The sequence below is a fragment of the Ischnura elegans genome, chromosome 13 (assembly GCF_921293095.1).
Source record: "Ischnura elegans chromosome 13, ioIscEleg1.1, whole genome shotgun sequence".
Taxonomy (NCBI): Eukaryota; Metazoa; Arthropoda; class Insecta; order Odonata; family Coenagrionidae; genus Ischnura; species Ischnura elegans.
In genome coordinates, this window is record NC_060258.1 from 11,226,093 (window position 1) to 11,239,326 (window position 13,234).

At 37.0% G+C, this 13,234-nt stretch overlaps 1 protein-coding gene across 1 annotated transcript in view; it reads right to left on the reverse strand.

Annotated features, from left to right (window-relative positions):
- The window catches only part of LOC124170016, a 99,688-nt gene extending 86,756 nt beyond the window's left edge, over nt 1-12,932 (reverse strand). The window contains exons 1-3 of the mRNA XM_046548700.1: nt 12,859-12,932; nt 11,851-11,925; nt 4,850-4,936 (exon numbers count right to left, since the gene is read on the reverse strand). Coding sequence (XP_046404656.1) covers nt 4,850-4,936; nt 11,851-11,925; nt 12,859-12,917 — 221 coding nt within the window. The 5' untranslated portion in view covers nt 12,918-12,932. The remainder of the gene's footprint in view (nt 1-4,849; nt 4,937-11,850; nt 11,926-12,858) is intronic.
- Between the last annotated feature and the right edge of the window lie 302 nt (nt 12,933-13,234).

The following is a 13,234-nucleotide window of genomic DNA, read 5'->3' on the forward strand; positions in this document are numbered from 1 at the left end:
CAACCGATTAGTTTGGTCAGTTGAGTCTGTTATTACGCGAGGGTGGCCCGTGTTCAATACCCTATGCAGTAGGCCGGCCCTTATTTTTCAGAATAGCGAAAAGTTATGTTTTCCTAGTCTCAAAATGATCCAAATGAAGTTTATATTCACATGTTAAAATTTGGTTACTTTAAAATAAGGGCAACCCGTGCCCCAAGGGCCCTAAGTACTGAGGACCCTCAATTGAGTTTTTTGGTGCAGAAAAAGTGCTCAGTCATCAGGAGGAAAGTCTTTGTCGAGGGAGGGGAGGTGGTGGAGGGGAAGTCTCTAGTAAGTGGTGCGGCGCGTACCTCAGCGGCGCCGCGGTGCGGGGTAGCGCCCTGGGGGGTGGATTGCATTACGACGGACGATATCTCGTAAACGCTTAGAGATAGATCAAATTAAACAGAAAATCGTCTCTAAAGGACTTTATTTTTACGTTTTACATAGAATTAGCACTTTTTCACATATCATTTTGAGACTAGGAAAACATAACTTTTCGCAATTCTGAAAAATAAGGGCCGGCCTACTATGCAGGCACATGGTTTTCTCTGTGGAAAATCTTTCATGTGCTCAAGCTGCGTCGGATTTTTCCCAGTCAAGCATAGCGGAAGAATTTGTTCGATCCAGGAGGGTGAAGAGAAATCTTTCACTCTCAGACCTTCACCTGAACGCAGGGAATGTTAACGCGGCTAGCCCAATTTTTGTAAATGAAGCTTTAACACAAACAAACAAAAGGTTGTATGCCCTACCTAGAGACCTTAAAAGAAATGGTAAGGTCAAGTACTTATGGGTGCGCGGAGGTCGTATATTTGTTCGCAAAAGTGAAGGTGGGGATAGAATAAGCATTCGAAGTGATTCTGATATAGAAACCTTACAATGAGGATGGGATCCTTGTTTACCAGGGACGGAAGATCGGAATGGAACAATTTGTGCATTGAATGAACAACTTTCGATCTATTATCAGAATGTGAGAGGTTTGAGAAATAAGTTAAAAATGTTCAACATCTCGTTAGGTGATCTTGACCATGATATAATAAGTATAAGTGAGACATGGTTAAATAATTACATAAGTGATTCAGAAGTATGCATGAGTGGCAGATACAAATTACATCGGAAAGACAGAAATGAGACTTTGACTGGAAAAAAACTAGGTGGTGGAGTAATGGTAATGGTGAAGGATACGTATAAGTCAATGAGGTTAAGAGAATTAGAGACATGTGATGAAAATATTTGGATCAAGGTGCAGGTGAAAAATAATAAATGGGTGTATTTATGTGTTGTCTATTTCCCTCCAGATGCTATGCTTGAAGTATATACTAATTTTTTAAGTTATGTTTTCCTAGTCTCAATATGATCCAAATGAAGTTTATATTCACATGTTAAAATTTGGTTACTTTAAAATAAGGGCAACCCGTGCCCCAAGGGCCCTAAGTACTGAGGACCCTCAATTGAGTTTTTTGGAGCAGAAAAAGTGCTCAGTCATCAGGAGGAAAGTCTTTGTCGAGGGAGGGGAGGTGGTGGAGGGGAAGTCTCTAGTAAGTGGTGCGGCGCGTACCTCAGCGGCGCCGCGGTGCGGAGCAGCGCCATGGGGGGTGCATTGCATTACGACGGACGATATCTCGTAAACGCTTAGAGATAGATCAAACCAAAAAGAAAATCGTCTCTAAAGGACTTTACTTTTACGTTTTACATAGAGTTAGCACTTTTTCACAGATCCTTTTGAGACTAGGAAAACATAACTTTTCGCAATTCTGAAAAATAAGGGCCGGCCTACTATGCAGGCACATGGTTTTCTGTGTGGAAAATCTTTCATGTGCTCAAGCTGCGTCGGATTTTTTAAGCGTTTTCTCTTAGTAGTTTATCCAGCTGATGAGTGCCATGTTGATAGTTCTTATCGATTTACATTTTTGTTGTACATCACTTGTTTGGTAAAAGTAACAGAAATATTCAATGCTCCATATGAATCCCAATTGCGGTGAGTTCAGCCAAAAAACTGATATTTCTAAGTATGATTTTGGCAGTGTTTACTTGCTGTATGTAATGCTTTACCAAATAAAATGTGGCTAACTTTAGTTCATTATGTTTCATAAATTCGTTGTGTTATGATATTAAGTAAACGTTAAGTATTGCAGCGGAACATGCTCTCAAAGTTTTTTATAATTGAATTATATAATATAGGGACTATGTCTAACTCGTAGACATTTATTTTATGTTTTAAGTCCCTGAGAAACACGTTTGTCTTCAAAAAATGTTTATTTTAATATTGTAACATACGATTCATGCGCTTGTTTTACTCGAAAGTGGAATAATTGCTTATGTGCAATTCCATTTTTGTTAGAATTACTGTTAGACAGAACTATGACATAGGATATTTTTGATAAATTTGATAAAATTGTTAAATAATAAAGTGTCAAATTCTAACCAAGCATGATAAAAAACAATTATGAAGGTGATTTTAATACACAGAAACAAAAAAAATTATCGAAATACCTTCTAAATATGCCCAAAATTATCATGTGACGGAATTCCTGCCAGGCCAACATCCTAGGGGTAATATTTCAAATTTCTTCAAAACTCTATGAATGGAAATGTAATTTGAAAACTTTTAATAAGGCTCTGAATAATTTTCAAATACAATAAAATCATTTAGCTGTAGATTTATCAAGATAATATATCTACAGCCTAAATAATAATGTGAGAGATAAAGTTGACATTTTCACGGAAACGGCCCAATATTTAATCTAACCTACTGAAAAATAAACAAATCTCAAGTAACAAATGGCAGACAAAAAGAAAATTACCGCATATAGTGAACATAAAGGAGCCGCAGGCTTTTTCAGGGGGTGTGGGTGGCCTCTGCCCCCCTCAGTGAGCAAAAGCGAGTAAAATTTTCAAAAATTAAATGACAATGATCACTGTGTGCTTCAATTTCCCTACTAAAATTGTCCTAATTCGCCGGAGTCTTAATAAAAATGGGTACACGCTTTTCAAGGTTGTGATGACTGTCCTGGTGCTCCTATGCCTCAATTCTTCCATTGTGTCCAATGTTTCAATGAACCAGTCTATCTCCATCCTCGGTGATAAATCCCAGGACACCTATCCGTCTAACTCGTTGAAGCATTGGAAATAACTGAAAAATTGTCTCAGTAGAGCACATGAAACACCCTTCAAAACCGGTATATCGATGACTAAGTTCTAAGAACTCGTATCTCAAATTCGGCCGGTTTAAAACAGTTACCTGAAACAACGTGTAATGAAATTAAAAATAGAATACCAACAAAACAAAGCTCTTCGCTTGGAAATGTATGCTTCTTTTTCAGTTTTATGAACATTTAGTTTTTAATTACAGGTAAAAGTAAAAAATATTAACCATTTTGTTGCTCTCCTGAAAAGTTGCTTTTTTTCAGATACGTGTTGTTAGAAGTTAGCCATCAATATACTGTGAAATATTGCAAAACAATTTCACTTTTTAAGGGTAAAAGCTTTTTTAGTGTGAAGCATTGAAATTTTTCATGTAGACCGAACATTTCACATGCCAAAATCTTAAACTAAACCTATAAATTCTTGATTTAACCCTGGCTGAATTCTGTCATAATTCATTATATTAGAATAAAAACAGTTTCGTCAATTTACAAATACTCTACCACATGCATTTTTTTCGTTGCATCAGTCTCATAAACTGGTCAACTAGATGTTACTGATGCAGGGAAAGTGGTTGCATATGAAATAGTGTGTGAAAAAATCGATTTAATTTTTAGTCAGCCCTTCAGAAACATTTTGCATGATTTCTAAGACTTGAATTTATGTAGTTTTATGTTACTAGTATGTCCATAATATTTGGAATAAATTTTAAAGCAGTTGATGGGTGAATGGTTGTACGTATAATTTTACATTCGGCAGCATGTTTACTTTAAAAATTTTTAGAGCTTGATTTTCCTTTTCACCCATCTTTAAGACAACCAAAAATTCCAGAATGGTGAGCCCAAAATCAACCACCTTCTGAAAGTGATAATTTGAGCTAATTTGAGTTAATTCTGAAAAAAAATTCTTTCGATTTCAAATAATGTTTTCAGGCCTCAGCACTAGAATTAGAACTGCCGTTCCAAAATGTTGGTGTTTCTTTTTTAACATTTAATGCATCCTTTACTGATAGTGTTACTTAAAATCTTGGAAATGCATGGGCAATGAACCTAAGGATGTATCTTCACCTTTCCGTCCGATTTCACAATCAAAAACACTTTTCGCATACGGTTTATAGGAGATTCGATTCTCTGTAAACATGACACCAGGAAATAATTCTTAACTTCCAAATTTTAAAATGGTCTCTTTTAACGCAAATTCGATTGGTGCAAAGACCCCGAGGAACCCATACCATGTGTTAACAGAGGCATGAGTGTATCGCGACGCACACTACATTTGAAATATTATTTGTATTCTGGAGTGTGCGAAAGGAAATGACCTGCTTTTGGTCACTTGAGCTGGCGAGGGAGCTTGGGTGGAGACATTGAAGGAGTTATTTAATATCACAATGGAAACGGAAGTGAAAGGACCACCTTTTAAAGCCTCGGACTACAATATTCATCCAATTTTTATTTCTTCTTTTTGTTTAATTGTATAAAAAACCTAACATCATTACGTAAGACTGTGATATTTGTATGATTTTTTCCGCCTCGACTGCATTGGAGTAAAGAACATGTCAGCAACCTAATACCATAAGGAATTGTAGCCTCCACGGGAGTTAGGCAAATGAAAATCACTGTACGCGCTACATTTATTCATTGCTAAAACGGACTTAAAAGTACATATAAATTACTGCTGAAAATCCTACCTTTTTCTGTATTCATCAAGGTGATTGAATCTCCATATGCTATTGCCCCGTATCTTTTGAAGAGACAAAACAAGATCATGGGAAGTCCTGTAAAATACAAAGAAATCAAATTAATACTTTAAGCACTTTGCTATCTAAATCTTTTGTGTCTCTCATTTAATTGTTTTAGTTAGGTGATGTGTTGGTTTAACTGGAAAATAAAGAATATGACAGAGCAAAGTATGTAATAAATGGATGTGTATGTGTTTAAAGACATAGTACGGTACCTACACTGCGTACACGCTCAACAATCGCCCACCAAATCGAATCCGCTCATCTGAGAGCCCAACTAGGCGAATCTACTCAGCTGGTAGTGGCCGAAGCATAAACACTCACCTCCAATTCTCCAAGTAGCGGAGGTGAGCGTTTGTGCTTCGTCTAAGACCAGCTGACCATATGTGTTTCGTTAGGGTCCTAGATGAGTGAATTGGATTCGGTGGGCGATTGTTGAGCGCTTGTGCAGTGAAAGTATGTACCGTCCAAGTATTAGTGATAAAGCAAAAGTTGACTAATCTGAACAGGAAATTGGGGTCGAGGATGGGGTCCACAAAGATTCATTAAACATAACAGCTAATCAAATATTTTCAGCATCATTAAACCTTTTTACGAATCGAAGGTGCCATGTTCAACTTATATTACGGTGCAAAAACATTTTCACGTTCAATATGTTCCTTCGGAGAGGCAAATGGATTTGTTCCTTGTACTTTTTGGATTAAATACTGTGGAGTCGCTGTATATAAATCTTGAAGAAAACGCTTCTTGCGATAACACACAAGTTAAATACATAAATGAATACAAACTACACATAGAGACTACAGCAAAAAGAGGACGCTCAAAAAAATGCTTTGCAGACGCTTCGGAGGGGTGACACTATTCTCAACGAGTAGAGAAGAACTGTGGAAATCTTCTGTGTAGATGAAGGGGGGGTTAGGAGGGGTAAACGGAAGTGAGGGAGAAAGAAGAGGGATTGGCTAGTGCGCTAAATTAAGTCCGGGTTATTTGAAAGCCTTTTCCACCTAGATGTGCGCCCATTCTCGAGTTCTCACCTCAATGCAGTCGGAATTTTCAGGTAAAACTTCAATGAGGGAGAGGAAGAAGTGCTTGTCGAGGGAACTATTGTGGAAGGCGGTATGTTGAGGAACAGGCTCAACAAATGGAGGGGTCTCGGTGGAGTGGCGGTGGTTGTTCATGCGGATAGAGACTGGCGTGGTGAATTCGCCAATGTAGTAGGCAAGGCAAAAATTTCAGGATAGTCGGTACACGGCATTAAAGGACGGGCAGCAGGGAGAGGAGGAAGACTTATTGATAACTGGTGGGGAGGTGGAGCGGAATAAGAAGCAGCACTTGCTTCTTGGGCGGTTGCATGGTGAGGAGGGAGAAGTGGGGGGCATTGCGGGGGAGAGAGGGGCGGGTGGATGTGAATATGTTGCGCAGGTTGGGTGCCTTTCTGTATGTGATGGACGGGCAGGAAGAGAGGAGACTGGTAGTACTCTGGTTTGTGCTGATGGTAGAGTAGTGGTCTCTCAGTACATTTTTTATTTTGTGGTTGCCAGGAAAAATGTGGTCTCGAGGTTCAGTCGCTTGGATTGATTAGTTTTGATGCGCGGAGTGTATCTGTGAGACGTCGGCAGAATTTTCTTTTTCAGAAGAAGCTCCGGATAGTAATAATGTTTATTTTCCCACACAAATACAGATTTCAAGAATTACATGGGTACAGGATCATAGGCACAACTTTGGAGTTATTACTCTGCTTGGGGGTTACCGACTCGTTCTTCAGTTAGAGTGCTTTTGTACATGTTACACAACAATTTCACCTGGCTGGATCATTCGTATTGAGAAATAATAAGCTCCCTTGCATTTGAAACATAAATAATATGTAAACATAATATATATAATTAAGCATATAGAATATTAAACCACTAACTAACATAAAACAATAATAGAATCTCATTCCATTCATCACAATTCCTCATTCACCTAAGCAACTGTGAAACATCATCATCAGCAAACAACCACAAATTTACCCTTTTGCAATATCTGTACACATTTATTCGTCAGTTATGTATTTTGGTAACTGACAGTAAATTTTCGGTCCCAAGAATAGGTAACTTTGTTTAAATAATTCTGTATTTGGTCTGGGTATATGAAAAGTATTACATTGTCGTAGATTATGTGATATTGGTAAGTTCTTTACACCACCTCTAATATAAAATACTTTAAGCACCTTATGAACAAATAAATACCTCAAAGGTAAGATGATTATTCTTTTGAATAGGGGAAGAGAATGAGTCAAATTTTATGCCCTCAGCATCACCTCTAACTCCTTTTTCTGAGATACCAGGAGTGGTTGCAAATTATTCAAGTATGCTCCGCACCAACATAAAATTCCGTATTGTAATCTTGAATTTACCAATGTATAGTACATCATTCTGAGAACAGACACTGGGCAATTATATCTCAAAATAAGTAAAATTTCCTAATTATAGATGTCATCTCTGCTCTTATTTTACTAATATGCTGTTTCCAGCTGAATCTTTGACCGATGTAGATAGCCCCGCTGCACGAGGGCTTGGTGAAGGTGTTTTGTAGCGTGATGTAAGGAGGGTGTATTATTGCAAATGTGGTCAGCACGAACAGAGAGAGAGGGTAAGGATTAGCGTGTTTGGTGTGTGACAGAGGAGAGCTTGTGAAATGTAGATAATACTCGTGATTGGTGGTTTTTATTTTGATAGAAATGGTTCTTGAATTTATCGTTCTCTAAAAGTATGTTTATGTCGAGAAAGGTGATAGAGGAGTCTTAGATTGATGGTGTGAAGGAAACTGAGAAAAAGAGTTAAGAGCTAGAAAGACGCGCGATAAGTCGCTTTCAACCATTCTAATAATTTTTGGCTAAAGGCTGAAAATAATTGATGAATAAATTTGCAACAATAAATGCATTATATAATAAAATAAAATAAATATAATAAAATAAATAAAATAGAATAAGGTGATAGCACTAGATGCTGAAACCCGGGTCGTGCTATTTAAAATAAAGTTTTGAATAAAACGAAGTTATTTGATTTTTATTTGAAAGGAAGCAATTCCACAAAACAACGCCTGAGACTGTCTTCTAATGAATATATTAGCCATCATAGTCACAGCAGAGTTTTATAAATCAGGTTTTAACCCTCATATGGATTCACAAATTTAGTTACGTCGTTGGATTTTCGGCGCCGCGGCGGCGCCGCATCATTTTTTGTTATTATCTTTCAAAGTCAGCGTGAATTTACATGTTTTGTGATTGATAATGGTAAATACATCTATTATTTTTATTTCTCACCATGTTTTGCTCTATTTGACCCATTATTGTGGAAGTTATAACAAAAAATCTTGAACGCTACATTCTTTTCCATTTGTTGCCGTAATGCTCTCTATTTCTGTTCCCTTTGTCTGTTATTTTCGAATGAAAGTTTTAATTTCGTGTGTAATGGTTGTTCGAAATATTGTTTCTGATATGCTGTGCTGGAAAAACTCCGCTCTTTAATGTTTATATTGTTTATATTTTTATGTATCTAAATACTAAAAATGAGGACCGAAGAAAGTTCATTTATGCCCATATGACATAATTTTCCTTCACTGTGTCCACCCATATGTTTTGTCTTTGCAGTGCATACAGAAGGATAAGTTATTAAACGTTAATAATGAAACAGCTGTAGGTAAGTGAGAAGTGACGAGTGTTACTTTCGTGATTTCTACAGGATTATGGCGATCAAGGCAAATCTCGCGAATATTCTGGGAGCTTATAACCTGCAATTAAAAAAAGTCCTATGTGTTTTGAAATATAACGAATATGGTATAATTAGCGATGTGCCCAACAACCCAACACCGCTTCGGAGGTGGAGCTAGAAGAGCCGGTATTTTTTTCCGACCGCGGAGCCCCATTCCCTCACTGAGGACGTTTCCTTAGACACGGACGAGTAAATATGATGTGTGGGAGTGCACCAGCTGAGGTTTTACTCCTGGATTGGTGAGAAATCCAAGAAAATAACTTCTTAGAAATATGGGTTATAGGTGGTAGGGAGGAAGGAACAGGTGCCTATTTTCTTTCGTCCAGCTCTGCATGAGGGACGGATGGAAGAATGTTCTTAGGTGACAAAAATACCCTCAAGTTGGGAGGACTTCCCTTATCTTTTCTTTCCGTAGAGTTTCACTGACCCAAACATTAAGACTATCCATACCTTCCCGCTAAGCTTCCTTATTCGTCATTCACCGCCTCCTTCCCCCTCCCACAAAACTTGATTGAACTTCTCTCCACCCTAATGACCCACCCGAGCTGGACCTTCTTGGAATGAAGGGAGGGCCACTGCGAGGCGTTTTGACAAGGCTTTTGTCCCCTGTCCCTCATGCAGCGATGGAAGGATAAAGAAAAAGAAGGCTATTGTATCTAATTGTCTCCTTGCACTCCCAACCTTTTTCGCGATAAGGGTTTTCTACTCTTACCTGGCCTAACGATCTGGGTATTCCCTGATCCTTGGCAGTCGACACTCTACCACCCCTTCACCTCAAAACAACCTACCTGGCATTCCTTTTCCTTACTCCTCCTCACTCACCCCTTCACTTAAGTAAAACCCCCAATAAATAAAATATCTGTGCATTTGAGTACACAAAGGAACGAGAATTATATTCACAAACTTTCACTTCACGGAAATTGTCTATTCTCCTATTCATCATGAAACGATATTTACCATGTAAATACTGAAGTAATGGCCAGGAAAAAGAAATAATTTTCTATCACACAATTAGTTGGGTAGTTATCTTGATTTCACCCCAATGGTAAACTGATACGTCATCAGTAATTATATAAACGCCAGCAAATTTGTATAGACTATCGTAGCCGCAAAGGAATATTTTCGAATGAGAAGTACAAGACATATAACAGTAACCGTTCGATGTGTTCTTCACGGTAGTCGGTGAAACCTTTGAATCTCCTGGCAAGTACAGTTGCTCATTCAACGAGAAATATTCACACGACGGTGAGAAAGCAATATTCTACGATTTCAGATAATGCATTGTGTTGAATTTTCTTAGAATTGCTGATTGGTGTAATTCTAAACAGAGTAACACTGGGATTTTTTCAAAGGTGGCTATCACCATGGCAGGTATGTGGACCCGGAGCGGAGAAGGTGCCCAAGCAAAACTAAGACGGAAGCCATGGAAAAAACAACCTAGCGTAGCCATGGGTTTCTATGAATTATTCTTGCAAAACGATGAAGGTTTGTCAATGAACATTATGACGAGGCAAGCATAATGATTCTTAGCTAAAAGAAAAAGCACACTTGGTATTGTAATATTTTCCTTTTGTTAAACAATTTCACTTGGTTTATAAGTTTTAAATAATAAATAACAGGATTACAAATATATTATAGCATTTCATACGAAGCATAATTGCTTTGACAATAGCGTTCCGAGTGCAGTCCCTGACGTAGCGACGAGGAAATAATTGGCCCTAGAAAAACTAAGTCGGAGGCCCAGGAAATAAACAACTTTAGCCATGAGTTTCTGTGAATAATTCTTGTAAAAAGATAAGGTTTTGCCAATGAACATTATATCGAGGGACATTACGATTCTTAGCGAAAATAGAAAGCAAAATTAGTATAGTAATATTTTCCTTTTGTTAAACAATTACATTTTGTTTATAAAGTTTAGAAAATTAAATAATATGATTATAAATAGATTATAGCATTTCATACGAAACATAAATGCTCTTACATTAACATTGAGAGTGCAATCCCCGACGTAGCGACGAGGAAATACTGAGCGCCGCAGCGGCGCCATAAATCCAACGACGTAACTTTTTTCATTAGAGGCCAATAAAATGTAAACTATCGACACAATACAAACAAAATTTTAGACTTAGACGAAAAAAGCAGAAAAAATAGACTACTGAAAATTTCAAAATGATCTATTGGAATGGAAACTTTTTACACCACTTTAAAAACCACGAGCGCCGCTAAGGCGCAGCAAATCCATATGAGGGTTAATGAACAAATGTAGGAAAAAGGTCCATGGGCGAGAGAAGATTGGGAGGGTATTAAATGCTAAGGTGATGTTCACGCTTAATCGCGGTTGCGTGCATAGTAAGATTGTGATTTGGCACTTGATCTGTCAAAAAATATAAAACCGTGCCACAAGTGAAATTATATGATTATGCAAATATTTGAAATCAAAACCACAAACGAGGGATTTAAAGATAAATGTCATCTTGGTAAAATCCTCAGGTGCCTTAATCAGCTACTTGCCGATACTAACGTGTAACCTTAAAAGGTATCTCCTAAAAATGTGGGAGGTTTAAAAAGTAGCATGCGTAACCAAATGCATATAGATTTTGTGGCAACATCAAAAGAAGGGAATTGAATGTATAAAAGAATGTTACAAAGTTTCAACAAGAAACAGGTTTATTTTTACATAAAAAGAAAACAATTTGTTTAACGAGAACTTTGTCACATTACAATAATTACATCACACAACAGCCACAATGGCAAGTATCTCAGGAGAACAGCATATTCATTCCATAAAGAATGGAGAGGAATAACCGAGTGTTCCATAAAATAATTTCCAATGATTGCTAAAACGCTAAACTGCTTTTCCAACTACATGGTCTACATGTGTTGCCCACTATAGGCACTCTCTTAATTTAAGTTACAAAAATTTGAATTGTGTGTTTGTTTAAAGTTACCTGTGGAATACTTATGGGTGGTTGCATTTGGCAATGAAATAGCAGTAAGTTTTTAAAATTGTAACTCAATGACAGATTGTTTCCAATAAACAACATGTATTTAAAGAATTATGCCAGTCTTTTCTGACCAACCTCATATATACAAACTAACTCTGGCCAAACCCAAGATGAGGGAATTTTTTATGAAAATGTGAAGGTAATAAATTAATTTTGATTTTCACATAAGCTTGAAAAAGTATATGCTTACCTCTTAGTCATTACTAACTCCAACAACTTCTGAACGATATTTCCGACCTGATTCACGGAAGATTCCTCTGGTCTCCTGGGGAAATAAGAAAATGCAGTTTCTTTGATGGTTCACCATAGTGTAGAAGAAAGAAAAAAAATACATGAAAGAAAGAGATAAATCATAATCCATTTACGATCACGAGCCCAAACACTTACAAAACCCAGAATACAAATTTCCTTATTTTTCAATACTCCAATGATCATGTAACACTTTTGAAACTAATAAGTCAATGTAATCAACATTCTTATAACATATTTACATACTTTTTAAGACGTATTTCTTTACAATGAACCCATACAAAAGCAATACCCTATTGACTTAATGTCAGAGGCACAAAAGTAAAAATATGGTTCAATTTTAACTGAAACGTCAAACAAAAGGTCGTTGACAGAACATATAAAAATTATAGCTTAATTCAACCTGCTGACTTAATAATAATAATACAAAAAGAAACTTGCAAACACCGAATTCCTCATGAAAAATCATACGGAATATTCCCCCGTCAATGACACAGGCTCTCATCTAATCAACAACAGCAAATGCCATTCACTGAGTTCTCAATAATTCACTGCACTTTTCCTTTCACAAGAGCATGATTTACTGTTAAAATGGAGGCGTTCGAGTTCATTGGCATTAATTACTTGTACTTTCGATGCAAATGTTGACAAATTTTTAAATTCCTCACAGAGCAAAAAAAAAGTCCCTACAATTTCACCAAACCGTAAAGGTTAATGACAAAAAGCTGTAATTCATGATGAAACTAAGCATTGAAATGCTTCGGGAACAACAATTTTTTCATGAAATTAAAAAGTCCAAACTCTGAATAATATAACACTACTTCCTGATAAATACTCAGACTTCTGGTTAAGCATCACATGATTCATGCTAAAACAAAGCCACACGAGTTCATTAAGTGTGCATGACACACATAAATGGACAATATATCGAAGAGAAGTGCACACTCACCACATGGTCATTGTTGCTCTCCGGAGTAGAGCGAGAACCACAAACAAGATGGGGCGCATATCGGCCCTGTAAACACAAAAGGAACACCAAAAAAAGAAATTACTACGATATTATAATAATATTTTAAAGAGATATTTTCATGGCAGGAAATCACATAGTGCTGTGATTTCGATGAATATATTCTCGCATTGAATAAGGGTAATATGCAGTTAACTTTAAATTATGTATCAACAGAAAGAAAACCAATTCTAATAATAGGGATGTGCACTAATTTTTTTATTGCCGAATTTGAAAGTTTAGCCTAAAAAAGAAATATTAGTATAGTCGCTTTTATTTCCCGCATCTGGGGTATGCACTTTAAAACGTTTTGAAAGTC